At 56.0% G+C, this 20,042-nt stretch overlaps 2 protein-coding genes across 2 annotated transcripts in view; both read right to left on the minus strand.

The window, feature by feature from the left end:
* Positions 1 to 10,889: 10,889 nt before the first annotated feature.
* Positions 10,890 to 20,042, minus strand: part of LOC309594305 (metallothionein-2) — a 216,043-nt gene continuing 206,890 nt past the window's right edge. The window contains exons 2-4 of the mRNA XM_082319887.1: positions 11,790 to 11,882; positions 11,647 to 11,712; positions 10,890 to 11,122 (exon numbers count right to left, since the gene is read on the minus strand). Coding sequence (XP_082176013.1) covers positions 11,028 to 11,122; positions 11,647 to 11,712; positions 11,790 to 11,820 — 192 coding nt within the window. The 5' untranslated portion in view covers positions 11,821 to 11,882 and the 3' untranslated portion in view covers positions 10,890 to 11,027. The remainder of the gene's footprint in view (positions 11,123 to 11,646; positions 11,713 to 11,789; positions 11,883 to 20,042) is intronic.
* LOC309593964 (metallothionein-1) lies at positions 16,969 to 18,312 on the minus strand. Its single transcript, XM_082319161.1, has 3 exons — positions 18,201 to 18,312; positions 17,794 to 17,859; positions 16,969 to 17,221 (listed from the first exon to the last, which is right to left on the minus strand). Exons 1-3 carry the CDS (start codon positions 18,229 to 18,231, stop codon positions 17,127 to 17,129), a joined length of 192 nt encoding a protein of 63 aa, XP_082175287.1. The 5' UTR covers positions 18,232 to 18,312; the 3' UTR covers positions 16,969 to 17,126.

A 20,042-nucleotide genomic window follows, 5' to 3' on the forward strand; every position in this document is an offset into this window, starting at 1 on the left:
AATGTGAAACCCAAACCCTCAACTTCATGCACCGAATCCATGATTTACAGCTATATCAGCAACATGCTATGAGCACCTGGCACCTCTGTAAAGCCACAGAAGATCATAGAAATCTAGTCTTACTGAATGGTGCTACAGACATGGGAATCTCCAGTACAAACTCTCTCTCATAGCATTTGCACCCTAACCCAAAGTGCCTGGGATCAAATAAGACAAACCAGATCTCAAGCATTAACTCCAGCTCTTTATCATTTACTCAAAAGTAAAATAAATGGAAACTATTTGGTTCAAGGGAATCCACCAAGAAGAAAACAGGGCATTTTTACAAACCAAAAATAGCCTGCAATTCAAATATCTCTTGGTACCCCTCAACCATACCAAAGCAATTTAATAGTACAATTTTAATACTCCTCATGTTCTCAGTCTCACCATCATTCCCAAGTACAACCACCAGTGGCAATAGCACTGCTTTCGTCTGTCTGGACAAGCGATTTAAAAGCACTGCATGATGATTCATTCAGACATATGCAATTAGAAAGAGAAACTGATCCCTACTGCCTGGGTGCCAGGACAAACCCTAACAGCCGGCATCCAGGAATGGAGAATTTCACAAGCACTCCCCACCCACTTCTGGAAAGCTGGGAGCTACTGGGGGAGGCAGCGATCATATTTGCACTGACTTGTTAATCAGGTGAGATAGCAGAGACTGGATTTGTTTGAATAGATTAGCATGCCACTGAGATGGAGGGGAACGGGGAAGGGTGGTGGTGGAAATAAGCAGTTTCATGCCCTGCAATGCAGTACAGCACATCTTTCCAGGGTTTACTTGCAATAACTCAGGTGCACCCCTGCCAGAAGCAGCCTCTGTTGGCAGACACTGACCAGAACAGCCACACTCCCGTACAGTTAAGAACGCGGCAATCAGATCCTCCGGGAGCAACGACTGCAAGAACAGCACAGACTTCAGCTTGATTTGATCTGATCCGGTCCACTTCCTCTTTCCATTACCAACGAGATAAAAAGCTGGGAGCTTAAGAAGGCACTAACTTCTCAGAGAGCATTGAAATCAAAAGCATGGAGAATCAGTGCACTATAAAACTGCTCCCAAACCTGCACTTTTTAGCCATAGACTCCACATCAATACCATATAAGGTCTGTCCCATAAATTTGCCAATGTAGGACAAATGCAACAACTTTGAGACTGAACTGAATTCAGCAAATATAGAATAAACTAGTTATTTTGGAGCAAGGTAAACTACCTGTGATTATAAGCAAGCACTGGAAATGACAGCTCGAAACTTATCTAGAGAGCCAACACTAAACAGCTTTTTCTAAGCGACAGAATTCAAATATTTAGACTGAGTAACAGCACGAACAACTTTTGTCTCCACCCTGACAGAATTTACTGCATTCAAGAGACTGCAGTCTGACTCTTAATGCTGCTGTGCAAGATGGAAACTGCTACCACAGTAACGAGCAGAGCGATGGCAGATTTTCATGTCTGGCTGGGGAAGGAGCAACAACTGACACCTAAGGGAAAGAAAATACCTAAGGGAAAGAAATCAGAAATTAAACTAACTTCTGTGAAACCAGATCGACCTTGGGCTAAAAGCCAGGACTGAAAAGGCTCTTCTGTAAAACAACTTTGATGACTTATCAATAGAAGCTGCTGCATTAGACTACTATTCCATTAAACCCCAGTTTAATGTTCCCCCAACATTTAAAACCACAAATAAACACTGTATATTGTACAGGTTGACTGGATTTAAGCCAAAAAGAAACTAGAAAAGATGATGACAGGTTTCTTAAGGCTATTCAGACTGATTATAAATGATGATTTATTACCTAAAAAACCTAAAAACTCCTCAATAGCACTACAATGTTATCTAATGAAGAATGCTGTAGCTGTTATACTCCAAATATGGCCACAATGAACATTTTACTGTACTAGCTTCAGAAGGACACAAAGCTGAAACACTCCAACGCGTGCGCAAGCGTCTGTTGTACTTCACATACTCACAGGCTTTGTGTCATCTAATTAATTAACTTTGAGAAACAGACTAAAAAAATTTAGATTTTTCCAGCGCTTTGAAAAAAAGAAAGGAGGAAGACTTCACCCTTCCTTCAAGGGGAGAAGGAAAGCCTCACCCACTACATTCAGAATAGCTGATGGACCAATAATACAGTTCCACAAGTTGCAAAGGGATTCTTCAAAATGGGAAGCAAAGAGAAAGAAATCCAGCGCTGCCCTCTCGCAGAGGCTCCCGCCCCAGAGTGCTCAAGAGACCCAGTCTGACGAGTCAGGATCAGCTTCTTTTGGAAGGAAGACACAAGAACACACTAGTAAGAGAAAGCAGGCAATTCTTTACTTGCTGCAGCCGAGATCTGAGGCAAAAGTGCTTTTTTGACAGGCTCCAAGCCTGAGCTGCTACAGATAGTGTAGCAGCTTCTGACTACTAAGCTAAACATGAGTAAATAAAAGGCCCATTCTGCAGGCCTGGGGAATTCTGTATGAACAGCAGTAATAATACCGAGCTCTCGCATGGCACTTTGCATAAGCAGACATCCAGACATTTCAGAGCAGAAGTCAGAAACATAATCCCCATGTTACAGACAGGGGAACTGATTAAGAAATGCAGAGATGGAAACCAAAGAGCAGGTGGCCAAGTTTTTGTTTTTAAAGGAAAGCACTATGACATTTATAGGATGTTAGTTAGATGCTGAAATAAGTTGCCTTCTAAGGATGCAGACGCTCTGTCACTGGACTTTTTAAGAATAGGACAGGCATAAAGCAGAAATGGTGTAGACCTACTGACCCCTCACCAGGAGCAGAGACAGATCATTGGGGTCAACTCTTGAGGTCTCTTCCCACCTTATTTAACGTGTTCCACAAGTGGAAGTGACCAAGTACAACCCAAATATCTGCTGCAAATTTTCAGATCACCCTCTAGGATGTAAAGCACAATAACAAATGTTTAATCAAACCTAGCAAAGGGAAAACTTCCATACCCTAGCTACACTAAAAACATATGAAATCAGGATAGGCCAGCTTAAAAACAAATACCTAAAAGCTCCAAGCTACACTTGGTACTCCATCTGGTACAACAGCCCGTTCCCCCAGCAACAAAAGGCTGATGCAGGAAAATCCTGAATAGGCCACACAATAATCTTCCAAACTTATTGTTTCTTCTGCCACCCACCAGTTAATCCTCCCCTGCCTCCCATAAAGACTGTCAGTATTGTATGTTTTGTTCTTCATCTCATCTGTAGGTAGACATGCAAAAGTCCAATCTTTTTATGATCTCAAAGAACTCTTATAGTACATATGTTGAATAAAAATGTTTTTTCAAAGTTTTAATGGCAATAACATTCAGTTATTTGCTCTTGCACTGTGAGAAAGGACAAACAAGGGCGCGCAACTCTTCTCTACGCTATTCATTATTTAACCTGCAATCAAACAGCAGGCATTTTAAATTATTTCTTCCAATATATACTATGACACATTTGTCAACACTGCCTTTTATCTGCCATCTGACTTTGAAGTTCCTCAGAGAGGTCTCAAGTCCCCCCTGTCCTGAATAACTGACTCAGCTGGCAGTTTCGCCATCTTATCACTCTCCCTCTTTTCCAAACTCTTAGTACTTATTTTAAGCATCTGACTCTCACCCAACTCAGCAGGACACTAACTTCCACAGGGTGGCAAACTGATCCTCATTAAATAGAGCATTTAGTTTGGTATTTTAAATTCCTTACATGAAAACCCAGATCTTCCTCCCTCACTGAATTTCCTGTGATATTATCACTACAGGAACCTTATGGATTTAGATAGCAGAATCACATACGTTCTCCAAGCAATTTTTAAGCTTTTCCTATTTGTAAGCACCTAGAAGTTTTCCGAAGGAGCAGGAAACCCTTTTAGAGACACAACATAAGTGAAGAGCAGTATAGCACACAGGAACTGGCTCTTCTTTGTCACCCTCACCTTAGTTCTCCATGACCTAACTACTGTCCTATAAGACAACATGACCAAATTGAAGGAGAAGGGAAATAGCCCTTGTTTGCACTTGGACTTTAATTCAACCCTTTCCACTCGTTGTTAATGTATTCTGGTTTTGAATAATGTTGGGACACAGATGGCACCCAGCACTCCACAGCAGTTGCTAGTTAAATACCGATACCCAGTGCATCCACAGCTCAAGCTTTAACACAAAGGCAGTTCAACACCATGTCACAGAAGTCTGGCTGTTGCCTGCAGTTGGGACCAAACAGTGAGAGTCAGTTACTCTGTACGCTTTATGATGACTCTGGAAAAATCAAAACCATAACATGGAGTGAATCTTGCCTAGGAGGTACTAACAAATAGCATTCTTTAGGTTCAGAAGTAGTTCTGCATCCGAGATGCTCTTTAAGACATCCTTATAGTCATTTGCACCTGTTTTACATGAGAAGTCAGCACTGCTCTTGGTAGAGAGGGCTTGTGAGCTGGGGTTGGGGGAAAGGGCCAGTTGTCATTCCCCTTCAAGAATAGTCTGAGGGGTCCACGTTAAGTGCTGAAAGATAGCTATCCTGTCCTGCATCAAGCTTACTGACCTGAAAAACACAAGAGCCCCAAGTATCATATATGGTTTACTTCCTGCATTCAAAAGCCTTCCATATCCTGCCAGGCACACACAAAAGCAATGCTTAGCAACTACAAGGTCACACGAGCTTACCAAAACGTGCTGTGAAACATAAGTTGAGCCAGGGACAGCATAGAGAACACTGTGCCTTTCATGAGCTCCCACCACCAGATGCCCAGCAGCAGGTGCTCTTCCCCCAGTGAGGAACTGGCCAGTAACGCCACCGTGGTGAGGAATAACCCACATTCAATAACTTGAAATGGTGAGGCCAAATCACATGCAAACATAGACCCACTCTTCTGACACCTCCCCATTCAAACAACGAGCTTCTGCTTCCTGAAGCACCAACACGACGCCTTGGTTAAACACTATGCTCTCCTACAGCTGGGCTTTGCGTTGCCGACCAGCACAAACCAGCTCGGATGAAGAGACTACTCCTCGCACGTACAAAGCCAACACCGCTGCTTTAAGGCGGGCTATTTTTCGAAATATACAGAAACCCCCAAGGAGCCCCAGAAAGGCCCACGGGGAGGCCCGCGAGTGCTCCTCACCAGCCCGCCGCCGCAGCGGCCTGCACTGCGGCTGGGGCGCTGGCCAGGGAGCGCCAGGGGCCGTGCCGCGGCCCGGGGCTAGTCACACCCCGCCTCAGGCAGCCGCCTCCCTGAGGGGGCTCTCCTCGGGGGAGGCCCCGGCGGAGCCCTCCCCACCGTAGGGCCCGCCCGGCCGCCAAGGAGACGGAGCCCCGGGTGGGGGGCGTCTGCCGAGGGCTCGGGACCCGGCGGGGGGAGGTTAGAAGCTGCCACCGCCCGCCGCGGGAGAGAAGAGGCAGCGGAGGGGAAGCCATGACACCTCACCTGCCCGCCGCTCCGGCCGCCGCGCCTGCCGTCCCCGCGCCGCGCGTCCCTATTGGCCGCCCTCACGCCCTTCCCCGCGCTCCCATTGGCCAAGCCGCCGCCCTTCCGCGCGCCGCGCGCTCCCATTGGTCCATCCGCCGCACGTCCCCACGCACCGGCTCCCGCCCCCTCGCGACAACAACTTTATTGAGGCGCTCGGAGGCGGACACGGACAGCGCGGGGCGGGGGGGGGGAGCGGGCAGCTGCCTCCGGACGCGCGGGTTCGAGGCTGCCCCCCGCCACTCCGCCCCATGTGCTCGGCGCTGTACGTTCTCTGTCACCAGTGACGTGGGCTCCTGAAGCTGTACAGGGATACGCTGCGCTCGGTCCCCCCGTGGGCACGCGCACATAATGGCGGGGGAGCAAGACACTGGCACAAGCCTTAAAGCAGATGTTGCTGATGACCCGGGATTTGTAGGGCAAGCTGTGGGAACCAGGAATTTCGTGGACCCTGGTAGGGCACACCCAACAGCCTGCTTGTGTAAGAGGTGATGGATGGACCTCGTCACTGCTCTGAAACATCACCCATCAAACCTTCAAAGTCCCTCCTTCATAACTGCGATCGTGTCTTTTGTCTTCCTTAAGGCTTGTTCTAACAAGCAGCAGCAAGAAACACCCCCTGCTCCCCTTTGCCCAGCTCTCTCCATATCCCACTGCCTTTCTCCCCAGCGAAGAGTTATTCCTGCTGAGGAAATCCCTAGCACCACAGCCCAGCATCGGCGACGCCCTTGGATCCCATTTCGTGGTACCCAGCAAGGGAAGCGGATGCAGCACCAAGATTTCCTACAGCCTTTCAAAGCCAAATGGATTTCCCCATTAATACAGCCTGTATTTCCAAAATTTCCCAGGTAAAAGGCAGTTCCCGTGCCCAAGGCAGCTCCGAGCCCAGGGGCAGTGCTGCCACAGGCTGCAGTTGCTACCCCCTAATTACTAAGTGCAGGCAGGCGGGTCAGGGTACATCCCTGCCCATCGGTTCACAGCCCTGCCCACTGGCCCGCGAAGCAGTTGCACAGAAAGCTGCCCTCACCGGGATGTGCTTGGCCAAATTACATCCCAGCCTGCCCTGACACCAAAATCCAGATTTTCCTTGCACGCAGGACGACAAGTATCAAAACATGCTTTTGATGTCTTTCCCCGAAGGCTCCTGGGGGTTTCTTTTCTTTGCCTCACTAAATACAAGCTTTTTCAAGCCTTCCTAAATCATCTCCTGCCACTTCTTTTTTTCCCTGTCACGAGCATCACTTAGGGCATATAAAAACACACAGGGTGGCTCTAAACTCTAAAATATAGCTAGCCAGGGAGCTGCCTGCCTCAATGCCCAGGTCTGCCCGTGCCCCAGCCACCCAGGGCACGAGCATCTCTAACGTATGGCAGAGATTTAGGACCCCATCAGAGTGTGGAGTGACCCATAAGCACTTCTGCTATAAATTACAGCCCTGCAGGGGCTGCCCCAATTCCACCGGCCCTGCTTCAGGTCTCCGAGGAGGCAAAGGTGACTCGCAGCCATTCCAGCTCAGCCAGCAAAAAAGAATGTGCAAACCCTGAGTTTTCCCCCTCCGAGGCGGTTAGGTTGCTCTCGCCATGCTGTGACGCTCACCGGTTGTTCAGCGGCTGGCTAGCAACCCCAAAAAATCAATGTTTTCCAATGCTGGGTGCCTGCCTGGCTCCCCGGAGTCTGTGTTCTTTGTAAATCTGTAGTTTAGAGTCTTTCTGATGTCTTGAGCACTATATGCTGAGAGCTGGCACATATAAAGCACATTTTCCCTGTGCCACAGGCTGATCCGTGCCCTGGGGTCTGCTGTGTTTGGGCTTTGGCCCCAGAGTGCCCAGTTACACCCTCCGTGGAGCTTCATCCCAAAAATTAGCAGGGGGAGAGCGCTCGTGGCACTGGAGCATTTGGGGCACTTTGAGGTGTGTGCTGGTCCCCAGCAGGATGCCCTGGTGGGATGGGTGTACTGATGGGATGGGCATCCTGGTGGGATGGGTGCCCTGGTAGGATGGGTGTGTGTTCTGGTGGGAGGGATGTCCTGATGGGACGGGTGTCTTGGTGCAATGGGTGTCCTGGTGGGATAGGTGCCCTGGTAGGATGTGTGTCCTGGTGGGATGGGCGTCCTGGTGGGATGGATACCTTGGTGGGATCAGTGCCTTGGTGGGATGGATGTCCTGATGGCATGGGTGTCCTGGTGGGATGGGTGTCCTGATGGGATGGGTGTCCTGGTAGGATGGGTGTCCTGGCGGGATGGGTGCCCTGGCAGGGTGGCCGTACCACCCCAGCTCTCCCTGAGCCTTTCCAGGCTCCCGGGGCAGCTTTCCGGCGGGAGGAGGAGGGTCCTGACCGCCCGGGGCCAAGTGCCAGTGCCCCCCGGGGCGGGCTGGGGGAGCAGCCGCTCTGCAGGGCCGGTGGCACGGGGGGAGCCGGCCCCAGGCGGGGACAGCGGGGCTGGGCGGGCCCGGGGCGGCGGTGGCAGCGGGCAGGCAGGTGGCAGCAAATCCTTATGGAAGCGCTGGGCTGCACCGAGCCGGCGGCTGCCCTCCCCGGCGGGCTGCTCCTGCGGGCGGCGGGGAGCCACGGGGCGCGCAGGGCGCCCGGCCCCTCTGCAGGGGGTGCCCGGCCCCTCTGTGCAGATGCACGTCCCCTCTGCACGGGGTGCCCGTCCCCTCTGCACGGGGTGCCTGTCCCCTCTGTGCAGAGTGCCTGTCCCCTCTGCACTGGGTGCCCGTCCCTTCTGCACGGGGTGCACAGGGTGCCCATCCCCTCTGCACAGGGTGCATGTCCCCTGAGGACAGGGTGTGTTTTCCCCATGCACACGGTGCATGTCCCCTCTGCACTGGGTGTATTTACTCTCTGCACAGGGTGCGTGTCCTCTCTGCACACGGCAGTCGTCCCCTCAGCACAGGGTGCATGTCCCATCTGCACAGGGAGCCTGTCACGTGTGCACAGGGTGCTCGTCCCCTCTGCACACAGCGCGTCGCTCCTCTGTGCAGGGTGCACAGGGCACACATCCCCTCTGCACCGCACATATAGGCCTCTGCACCCGGTGTACGTCCCCTCTGCACGGGGAGTATGCCAGCACCACCCAGGGCCATGGAGACACACACCAGCCCCACAGGGCTCATGCGGAGCCAGAAGCGGTGCTGAGCGCAGCCCCCCGCAGTGCTGCACCCCGCTGCAAGGCTGCCCACCTGGGTGTGCACCCAGGACACCCCTGCCCCAGCCCAGGGGAGACACACGGTCACCTCAAACCACCTCTGCAAGCTGAGCTGTGCTTTTTTGCGACGAGCTGGATAAAGCACGCCAGCCGCTTCTTCCATTAAGCCTTTATTCCCATCACCCTCCTGCTATACACAGCTGCGTGCAGGCTGAGAGCACCTCCCGCTTCTTTAAAAAGTAGATTTTTTCCATAGAACGTACTCCTGCAGGGACCAGAAAGCCCCCAGCCACCTCGCTGACAGCAGCTACAGGCAGAGCTGGGCGCTGGGCACGTTCCACCTCAGTGCTTCCCACGGGTGCCTGCACCCATCCCACTGGTCTTGTGGCTTTCCTCACCCCAAATCACACCCGGGGAGGCTGGAAAGGGCACTGAGGCTGGGGGTCTACACCTCTCGGGCAGCTGCTGCTGCCAGACGGGTGCGCAGGCAGAACCGTGAGCAGGCAGGGGAGGCTGACAGCCGCAGGGTGTGGAGGTGCGTGCCCACGTACCCCCCTGGCGCGCCGCTGGGAACGGGGAGCGGTTGATGCCTGGGGCATTTCCTGAGAGGGGAAACCCCATCCGCACCCTGGATTTGTTCATGGTGCAGGATGTGGGCACCTGGCCCTGGCGGGGCTCAGCCCGCAGCCCCTCTGCTGCACTGGCTGGGGTTGCAGCATCCAGCATCCGCACCACGTCAGCCCCCCATCAGTCTTGTTTTCCAGCAAAGCGTCTTCGCGTGAGATTTATTAGTTTTTAAATGCATTTAGGGCAAGGCAGGCTCTTAAACCCTGTCTCCAGCGCTAAGACTCTGTTGCAACAAGCGGTGCTGGGAGGCTGCTTAGGCAAAAGACACACACTAATGCAATAAGGCAACACATTTAAAAGGCAGATGGGTGCTGAGCAGAGTATTGCTTTTCTCACCAGAGAGGCTGGGTGCTGAGCAGGCTGGGCACCCACTGCAGAGCCACATACTGAAGCTAGGCAAACCCTTTTGGAAGGGGCAAACAGCTCCCCTGGGTGCCTGGAGCATCCTGGGAAGGGCCTGGGCATTAGGGACTGGCACTGCCATGCTCCCCCCTTGCAGACACCCCTCCTCGTGCCACCCAGCCTGGCAGAAAGGGCTGCATGGGTGTCCACGGGCCTCCATTTCACAGTTGCCCCAGTGTGTTGCATTTTGAATTCTTCCTGTCCCTGGTGCCTGGCCACCAAGGGCTGGAAGGGACATCCCTGCCAGGCTGAGCTGTCCCCCTGCCCGGAAAGGCAGGGAAGGGGTGATGGGAACCTGCCTTTGCAGCGGGGCACACCCAGGGGATGTGTACAGGCAGGCAGGGGCAGCCACCCCAGCTGGCGGCAGAGGATCCTGTGCATAAGAAGTGACTTTCACTTGGCAGAGACTTTCGGAAGCAAAACAGCCCACACACCTTTCCAGCACCCATTCACCATCAGGGCAGCCAAGCACTGCATTTAACCCATGCAGGGCTTATTCACTGCTGCAGTTGTCTGCCCTTCTGTGCCTGGAGATCATCGCAGCTCCAAACAAGGTGCTCCCCAAAAACAGGCTGGAAAAAAAGCACTCAGAGGTCATGCCTGGGGCAGGAGGAGCCAGGCACTGTAGCTGGAGGGATTTGGCATGAGGAGGCTGCAGGGAAAGAGTGGCTTTGGGGATGGATCTCCTCTGCAAATGGATCAGGGTTTGCAAAGCGCGAGCTCTTGGGAAGGTTTGTCCCTGCCCATGAGACAGCCACGTCCCCACTGGGGTTCAGCAAGCTGCCAGCCCACGCCACCTTCCCAACCCACCATGCTTGCTCCCACAAGCTCTTTCACGCAGAGGAAGCCCCAGGGTGTGGGACCCCAGGGTGGTGCAGAGACACCCACCATGATGCCAGAGAATGGTAGGAGTGGGCTGGAGCCCCCCTGCCCCACACCCCTGTGCACGTCACCCCTGTCCTCACTGGGGGACCAGCACCTTGAAGATGCCCAGAGCCACCCCACATGCAGGATGAGGTTCATCCCCTGCCCCGGGCAGCTGCTTTTCTCCCCCAGGGACGTGCAGAGCCCACCGAGGGAAAGCCGTGGGGGTGTTTTTGAGCCGCCTTCCACCACCCCAAGGTGGCAATTCCCACACAGGAGTCAGGAGCGGCAACAGGGCTCAGCCTCCAGCCCAGCCCAACACCAGCACACATACCTCCAGCCAAACTCCTTTATTTCCATCCAGTTTCACCACTGGTGCAGAATATAACAAAATATGAAAAAATAGGCTTTTTTGTGCCCCCCACCCCGCATCCCCAAAGCGTGCCGGCTATTTACAGGCAGAGGCAAGCGGCTCAATGGCAGCAGCTGCACTTGCTGCTGGCCGGCTCCTTGCACACACAGCCCTTGGCGCAGTTGCTGCAGCTTGCGGGGCAGCAGGAGCAGCAGCCTGGGGGGGGGAATACAAGAGTTAGAGGGTGGGTGGAAGGGGATAGGGGGGTCCCATGGGGCAGGGGCACCCTGTGGAAAGTGGGACACTCCCCCCCCCCCCCCGATGGGTAGGGCTGTGATTCCCATGGGGCAGTGGTTGGGGGTCTCCATGAGGGCCCTATGGGGCAGGGGCACCCCCTCAAAGGGGAGAAGAAGGGGGTCTCCTGGGGCAGGGGAGGGATCTCCGTGAGCGTGCCATGGGGTGCGTGCAGGGGTCCCACAAGGCAGGGGCACCCCTATGGGGGAGCAGAGGGGTCTCCATAGGGAGTCCTACAGGGCAAGGGAGGGTTCTCTATGGGGCAAGGGTCGGGAGGTGCCCACGGGGGTGCTGCAGGGCAAGGAGCGGGTTCCCCTATGGGACAGGGAGGTCCCCAGGGGGTCCTACAGGGCAAGGAGGGGGCTCCCCTAGGGAAAAGCTGCCCCGCCCCCCGGGACAGACACACCCCACACCCCCCCCTTCCCCGGACTGAGCCCCCCACTCACTCTTGCGGCAGCTCCGGCAGCGGCAGTTCTTGCACTTGCAGGACCCGGCGCAGGAGCAGGAGTCACCTGGGGCGGGAGAGCGGCCGTCAGCCGGGGCCCGACGGGACGGGACCGGCCGGGCACAGCGGGGACGGGGCACTTACCGGCAGCACACGTGCAGTCCTGGGGGTCCATGGCTCGGCTCTACTCGGCTCAGGCAGGCGCGGCCCGGCTGCGCTGGGCTCGGCTGGGCTGGGCTGGCGGCGGTAAGGAGTCCGCGCCGGCCGCCCGGTATTTATGGGGTGAAGGCGCGGGGCGGTGCTCGGCGCTGCGCACGGCGGGGCGGCACCGTGCTCAGCCGGGCCGTGCTCAGCGTGGGGCCGTGCTCACCCCGGGGCCGTGCTCAGCCCGGGGCGGTGCCGTGGGGCCGTGCTCACCGGGGACCGTGCCGTGCTCAGCCGGGTCGTGGCCCTGCCCGCCCCCCCGGCTCCCAGCGAGGGGGGCGTACCCGCACCCCTTTCTGCCACCACCCCCCCGCAGGGTGCTGCACCCGGGGGGCCAAGGTGCTGGAAGGTGCCAAAGGGGGGTGACAGCACTGGCATGGCACTGCCACCAGCTCCTGTGCATTTGGGACACCCCTGCCACGCTTCCTGGCCTTTCCCGGCCTCACGTGCTGAGACCTAGGGACCGGCTGTGCCCTCCACCCTTGGGGAGGCCATGGGATGCACGAGGCTGTCCCTGGGGATGGGACAGTCTCAGCATCCTGCTGGAGAGCAGGCTGGTCCCAGGGCAGTCCCCGTGGGGCTGGGGTGCTCGGCTGGCCCCCCAGGACAGGGTGAGCACGGGGGTGCAGCACTGGGATGCAGCGTGGGAGCGTAGCATGGCTGTCTGGGGGCTGCTGGGAATCACGGCTTCACGGTGTTTACCTGCCGACCAGCTTCCACTACCCTATTCAGGCCCGTGGCCAACTCAGCACCTGGCACGGAGAACAGTGGCTGGGCCAGGGACAGGCCGTCCTCGTGCCTGCGCCCGGTGCTCGTGGTGGTGGTGTTTTTGTTGCAAATGGGGCAAGTCTGGGCTCAGAGTTGGCACTGCAGATGGGGTCGGTCCCCATGGTGCCCAGGCCAGCGGGCACTGGGATGAGAGTGCAGGTCGGTGGCCCCAGGAGGTCATGCCAGGGAACGACCCGTCCTTGTTTGCAAAAACACTGATTTTTTTTTTCCTGGCAGTGTTTTGCAGGCAGCAGCGAGGGAGTGTAAATATGAGGCTAAGCCAGCAGGCACTGCACTCGCCACTAGCTGAGCGGGAAAGGAGGAGAAGTGAAATCATAGTGCACGTGTGGCCTTACTGCACATAAACACGGGTTGTGAAATCGCTTCCCGGACACCCCCCAGCACAGCGCTGCTGCCCAGTCCCCCTGCTTCCCGTCAGGGATGGGCTCTGGTGCACCCCTGTTTGAAGAAAGGAGAGCCCCCTGCCACCCGACACGCACCCCGACACGGGGCCATACCAGAAAGTGGGGGGTGAGCGTGCAGCAATGAGGCTGCGGGGGAGGCAGGAGAATTCCCAGATTTCTGGGAAACCTGCAAGTCACACATAGAGGGGCTGTCCCAGATGCCAGGGCACGTGGCTTCTGGTCCCCCCATCACTGCAAGTGGGAAGGGGCAGTGCAGGATCCCCACAGGACCATGCGTGGAGCTGGGAGGGGAAAAGAGCCCGGAAAATCCCGTTTCCCAATCGCAGCATTTCCATTGAACAATGTCACCCTGCAGTGAGACAGGGAGGGCTGAGCCATCTCCCCTGAGCCACAGGTTTGCCAAAATGCTGGAGTGCAGGGCACGTGCTGGATGCTAGCGGGGAGAGGGGACCTCGGGGGGGTTTCTGGTGTCATTGCTGGTACTCCGATTTCCCGGGGCTGGCAGGGAGCAGTTAATCCCAAGGCTGTGCCCGTGTAAGAGGAGTGCCAGGTCCAACTGATTTTATAGCAGCCATAAAGCAAGCAGAGGAACTGCAGCTGCCCAGCACAGGTCTCAGTGCTTGGAGCTGAGCTGCCAGGACCCCCATCTGCCCCCCACTTCCCACACAGTCAGGGAACAGCATCCGATAGCTGCCGTGGGGCACAGGGACAGGCAAGGGGCAAGAGCCATGGGGCAGGACTGATGCAAACCCCCTCCCAGCATGAGCAAGGGGTCTGGTGGAGTCCCCCACAACATCCTTCTCTCTAAATTGGAGATAGATGGATTTGATGGATGGACTATTTGGTGGATGAGGAATTGGCTGGATGGTCGGATCCAGAGAGTAGTGGTCAATGGCGCAATGTTTGGATGGAGACCAGTGATGAGGGGTCCATACTGGGACCAGTACTGTTCCATATGTTCATCCGTCACATAAGTGGTGGCATCGAGGGCACCCTCAACAAATGTGCAGATGACACCAAGCTGAGTGGTGCAGTTGACACTCCCAAGGGATGGGATGCCATCCAGAGGGACCTGGACAAGCTGTAGAGGTGGGCCCATGTAAACCTCATGAGGTTCAACAAGGCCAAGTGCAAGGTCCTGCACCTCGGTTGGGGCAACCCCTGGTATTAATACAAGCTGCGGGATGAAGGGATTGAGAGAGGAGAAGGACTTGGTGGATGAAAAGTTGGACATGAGCCGGCAATGTGCACTTGCAGCCCAGAAAGCCAGCCGTATCCTGGGCTGCATCACAAGCAGCGTGGCCAGCAGGTCGAGGGAGGTGACTCTGCCCCTCTACTCTGCTCTGGTGAGACCCCATCTGCAGTAGTCCGTCCAGCTCTGGGGTCCTCAGCACAGGAAGAACATGGACCTGTTGGAGTGGGTCCAGAGAAGAGCCACAAAGATGATCAGAGGGATGGAACACCTCTCCTGTGAGGAAAGGCTGAGAGAACTGGGATTGTTCAGCCCGGAGAAGAGAAGGCTCCGGGCAGACCTTACTGCAGCCTTTCAGTACTTAAGAAAGATGGGGACAGACTTTTTATCAGGGCCTGTTGCAATAGGACAAGGGGCAATGGTTTTAAACTAAAAGAGGGCAGATTCAGACTAGATATAAGGAAGAAATTTTTTACAATGAGGCTGGTGAGGCACTGGACCAGGTTGCCCAGAGAGGTGGTAGATGCCTCATCCCTGGGAACATTCAAGGTCAGGTTGGATGGGGCTCTGAGCAACCTGATGTAGTTGAAAATGTCCCTGCTCACTGCAGGGGGGTTGGACTAGATGACCTTTAAAGGTCCCTTCCAACCCAAACCATTCCATAATTCTATGATTCTGTGAAACCCACCAGGGACAGTGAGGCTGGAAGGATGCTCAGCCCCGCTGGTTAAACCACGTTTGGGGATAAATCCCATTAGCAGCCTCTCCTTCACGCTTGTTGTGGGCTGTCCTAGTTTCACTGGGATAGAGTTAATTTTCTTCTTAGTAGCTGGTATAGTGCTGTGTTTTGGATTTAGGATGAGAATAATGTTGATAACACACTGATGTTTTGGTTCTTGCTGAGCAGAGTTTACACTAGTCAAGGACTTTTCAGCTTCTCGTGCTCTGCCAGGTGCATAAGAAGCTGGGAGGGAGCATAGCTAGGACAGCTGACCCAGACTGGCCAAAGGGCTATTCCATACCATATGACATCATGCTCAGTATATAAGCTGGGGGAAGAAGGAGGAAGGGGGTGACGTTCGGAGTGATGGCATTTTGTCTTCCCAAGTAACCGTTACGCGTGACAGAGCCCTGCTTTCCTGAGGATGGCTGAACACCTGCCTGCCGATGGGAAGGAGTGAATGAATTCCTTGCTTTGCTTTGCTTGTGCGCACAGCTTTTGCTTTACCTATTAAACTGTCTTGATCTCAACCCATGAGTTTTCTCACTTTTACTCTTCTGATTCTCTCCCTCATCCCACCGGGGGGGAGTGAGCGAGTGGCTGTGTGGTGCTTAGTTGCCGGCTGGGGTTAAACCACGACATGGGCTCACCAACAATGTTTTTGCATGGCGGGCACTTATATCTCTCTAGGTAGGAAGGAATAAAGATAACCCTGCTATTTGCAGAATAGAGTTTAGTTTGATGCTCCAGAGCTGATGCTGCACCCTGCCTGCGGCATGCCTGCCCTGCCCTACATTCAGCTGGCGTAGGGACGTGCTTCATGCACGTCAGAAGCAGTAGGGTGATGGTGACATCTCAGGGGACACCCTGGGGAAAGAGCCCTCCTGGAGCAAAGGGGTATGCCCTGAGCATTGGCACCACAAGCAGCTGGTGGGCAGGGGTGGCCTCGGCCATGCCAAAACCCTGGCTGAGTCCTGGCAGTGGTGGCTGGATGGGCCAGGAAGGGTTTTGGAGCTGAAAAGAGGCCACAAAAGGCTGCATTTGGGGAGTGCAGGGACAGGCAGGACACCTTGTGTGTTCTGAGAAGCAGCATGGTGCCATGTGGCACCTGGGGTGCAGCGTCCTGGCAGCAGCGTGGCTACGCTTGGGCAGGGCGAGCATCACACCCCAGCATGGGCATCACATCCCACTGTGGACATTGCACCCTGGCATGGGCATCACAGCCCATCATGGGCATCGCAACTCATCATGGACATTGCACCCTGGCACAGGCATTGTAACCCATTGCAGGCATCACATCCCATCATGGGCATTGCACCCTGGCGTGGGCATTGCAACCCATCACAGGCATCACATCGCATTGCACCCTGTCATGGCCATCGTGCTGCATTGTGGGCACTGCACCCTATTGCAGGCATTGCACCCTGTCGTGGGCATCACGTCCCATTGCAGGCATCGCACCTTGGCATGGGCATCGCGCTCCATTGTGGGCATCCAGGTCACCCGGGGCTCCCCACAGAAGCGCCCTGCCAGGCTGGCAGAGGTGGCGGGGGGATAAGCAGGGTGGTTCTTCCAGCCAGTTCAACTAAACTGCTAGGAGGAAAACTAAACCTGTTTCCCCGCCGCCCCACCTGCCGTGGAAACATTACCCCTGGAAATGGGCAGGGCTGCAGCAGTTATTATGCTGTCGGTGAAGGCTTGTAATAACAAGCTGCTCATTAGCCCCGAGGATTTCTGGTGGAGAGAGCATGGGATTTGCTATTTGCCCTTGGGTAACAACAGGGCAGGGAAAAAAAACACCCTATAAATTACCTTGTTGTGCAGGGAAAGTGTTAAAACAAGAGTCAGAGCTGCTGGTGGGGAGCGCAGAGCCAAGATTGGAAGAAAGGAGCAAAAATAAGACACGGGCTCTTTGCCATGACTTCCCCCCCCCCCCCGAACACACTGCCCTCCTGCTCTCCAGGGAAACCATCCCGTCCAACAGAAGTGCCAGGTTCCTTATAGACCTTTATATACACATCACTTTATTTAGGTAGCTTATTACACATCACAAGTGACAAACACTAAAGATATCTGAACATATATAAAAAAAAAACCCAACATACACAATAAGGTTATTCTTCTTCAGCCCCCCAGATGTGCAGCACCCCCAGATGTGCAGCCAGGGGTCCCTATTTGCAGCAGCTGCACTTGGCGGAGGGGGGGCCCTTGCAGACGCAGCCCTGCGCACACTTGGCACATCCCGCCGGGCAGCAGGAGCAGCAGCCTGCGAGGGGGGAGAAAAATAAGTCAAGGACATTCCTGAGGGGGTCTCAGGGTGGGGTTTGGGGGGGTCCCACGGAGGATAGCTGGTTTGGAGACCTCCCACCAACCCCTTTTAGCAGCATCCCTATCCCTGGTGACATCTCCCAGGGTGTTTTTGCACTCAGGGCCGGCACTGGGGGGGCAGCAGGAAGGTGCAGGACCCCCAGGGGCTGACTGGGGCCCCCCCAGCCCCTCTCTGTGCAAACCCTCCTGCACACGGCTCTGCCTGGGAGTGATAGTATCAGGAGCAGCCGGAAGAAATCCCGGTGCCAGTTTCCTCCCGGGGCATGGCCTTGTGCTGAGCCTGAGGTGCCAGTGAGGAGTACACTGAGTTTTGGGTTATACCGGGTGGCTTGTATTGCCTGGCAGGGGAGGAATTCACCCTGTGCTCCTTTGGGGGCAAAAAAATACGGGAGGAATAAACTCAACTCTGGCAATGCTGAGCCCGATTTGATTCAGTGTGTCCAGGGATGTGTAGTGAAAACCCCCACTAGTGTTTCTGCCCCCCTGTGGGGCTCGGGGACCCCCCCTTACCTTTTTTGCACGATGTGCATTTGCAATTTTTGCATTTGCAGTTGTCCCCGCAGGTGCAGGTGCCACCTAAAACACAGAGAAAAGGAGAAAAAGGGTTGAGAGGAGGTGGTGGGAGTGGACCCCCACATCCCTGGGGATCAGCGTGGATGCTCCGGGGCGAGGGCTGCAGTGGCTGAGGCTTCGGCCTCTCTTGGTGGGGAGGTCACAGCATTCCCAGCCGCTTCCCGGTGAGATGCCCCAGGTGTGACACCGCAACACTGGGAAAGGATTTCAGCAGCTGGTTCAGCCAGTTTGAAAGCACCGGGGATGGCAGAGGAGGCCGGCAAGCCAGCGCGTCAGTGGTCCCACCGGGACGCTCCAGCTCCCGCAGTCCCCCGGAGATGAGGTGGAAGGAAGTGCTGGCTTACCCGTGGCACAAGGGCAGTCCTGGGAGTCCATGTCTGCCTGGGCTGGGTGCCGGCTGTCAGACGCGTTGGGCGATGGGAAGAGCGGCTTTGGCAGGACTTACAGCCGCCTCTTATTTATCCTTGGCCGGGCGAGAGCGAGTGCAAAACCTCCGCCCCTCGCAGCCTGCGCACGGCTCAGCCCGGCACCTGCCCCGGGCACTGCTGATTCACTCCCTGGGCGGCCAGGCAGGAGCTGGGGCTCCCACGTTCCCCCTCACCGGGGTGCCAGGGGCAGTAGGGGGGGTTGCCTGGGTGGCCACCGCTCCCCACTGAGATGTTGGGGGGGTGCAGAGAGTGGCCAGCTCTTATCACATGGATGGCACCTGCCTTGGGAGTGCTGCTCTGCTCCCAGGGGCTGAGGGGGTGCACCTGGGGAGGCCCCTGCAGCCCGGCCCTTTGCCAAAATCAAGCTGCTGTGCCCCTAGATGTCTCAGGGGGGTGCATTGACCCCAGGGCTGCCACCACTGCTGGGAGCTCTCAGCCCCCTCCTCCCAGAGCCAGCACAGTGGGGTGATGGGGAGCTGGCACAGTGCGGGGGACAAGGATGCGGTTCCTGCCCCAGACCTTGTCCGGCGGCTCCAACACCCTCCCCGCGAGCGGGAGCAGCAACAAGCCAGACTGGACTGGCCGGAGCCTGCCATGCCCTCCCAGCGCCCCGGGATGGCAGCGCCCACATCCCCTCGGCGCCGTACATGGCACCTCAGGGGCCCCGTCTCCTTCCCGGCTGGGGTGCTCCATCCCACTCATCTGAATTAATTTCCGTGCACCATCAGCCGGGTGTGCAGGGGCGGAGGGTGGCGGGCGAGCTGCCATCGCCCTGGTCAACTCCTCTGGCAGGTTTTACTCACCCACTCAAAAGAGCAGTGAGGGTTTGGGGTGGAAGGTGTGAAAAAAATGATGCTTTCTGAGATTTTAGGTGTGGGGAGGGACTGTCCCACGGCCAGGAGGCATTGCCAGCTGTGGAGCATCCTTCCTTCTTGTCCCTGGTGTTTTTGCGTGCTCCCCAGTGTCGATGGTACCCCATCCCAGCTGCCCCATGCTCTGAAACTCCTTTGCTTTGGGGTTTTATTCCGACTGGGCTTTTGCCATGGTGCCTGGCTAAGGCGGTTTGTCAGAGGCGATGCTAAGCCAGCCAAAACAGTGGGCCAGGGAGTATTTTTACCATCCAGCTGTCTGGGCATGTTGGGAGCTTGTTGGATGACCTGGTGGGGAGTGGTGCCAGCGCCCCAACTCAGCGTCTCCTCCAGCCCAGCTAGGCCAGGGTGGGAAATCAGTATGTAAAAGTTTGAGGAAGGCAGAGCCAATGGGCCCCTTCCTCGCCCCCACTGCCCCAGCAGCAGCTCGTCAGTGCCTCGGCAATGCCAGCCCTGCAGTCGTGTGAGCATCACGCTGCTGCTGATGCACAGGGGCGTGATGGTGGGGACGGTGCCAGGGACCAGGCACGTGCCAAGGGAGTCAGTCGCTCCCGTGGGAGCAGGGAAACACAAACGTGCTGGGGAACACACGTGCAAGTGGCCACCCGCCGGCCCTGGCTACAGCCCTCTGTGCTGTGGGTGTCACGGCAGAGGGGGGACATCTCCTCGGGGTCCGGCACGTGCTCTGCTCCTGAAATAACCATCTGAGCACTCCCATGGTGCAGGAATATGCCCAGGGAAATGCTACCAGCCGTGTCATGATGGATGCATGGGGAACAGCAATGCCACCGCAGCATCCGCTGTGTCCTCCCGCACCGCCTGGCATCCTTGGCCACCCAGGCAAAGCCAGGGTGTTGGCAGATTGTCCCTGGCCCCTGACTGGTGGTGG

This window comes from Platalea leucorodia (genome assembly GCF_965183815.1).
Source record: "Platalea leucorodia genome assembly, chromosome: 8".
Taxonomy (NCBI): Eukaryota; Metazoa; Chordata; class Aves; order Pelecaniformes; family Threskiornithidae; genus Platalea; species Platalea leucorodia.

Coding starts and splice junctions, on each gene's coding strand:
- LOC309593964 (XM_082319161.1), bottom strand. CDS start 18,231: ATGGACTCCCAGGACTGCCCTTGTGCCACGG. Junction 17,860..18,200: donor GGACTGCCCTTGTGCCACGG/GTAAGCCAGCAC, acceptor TCTGTGTTTTAG/GTGGCACCTGCACCTGCGGG. Junction 17,222..17,793: donor ATGCACATCGTGCAAAAAAG/GTAAGGGGGGGT, acceptor CCCCCCTCGCAG/GCTGCTGCTCCTGCTGCCCG.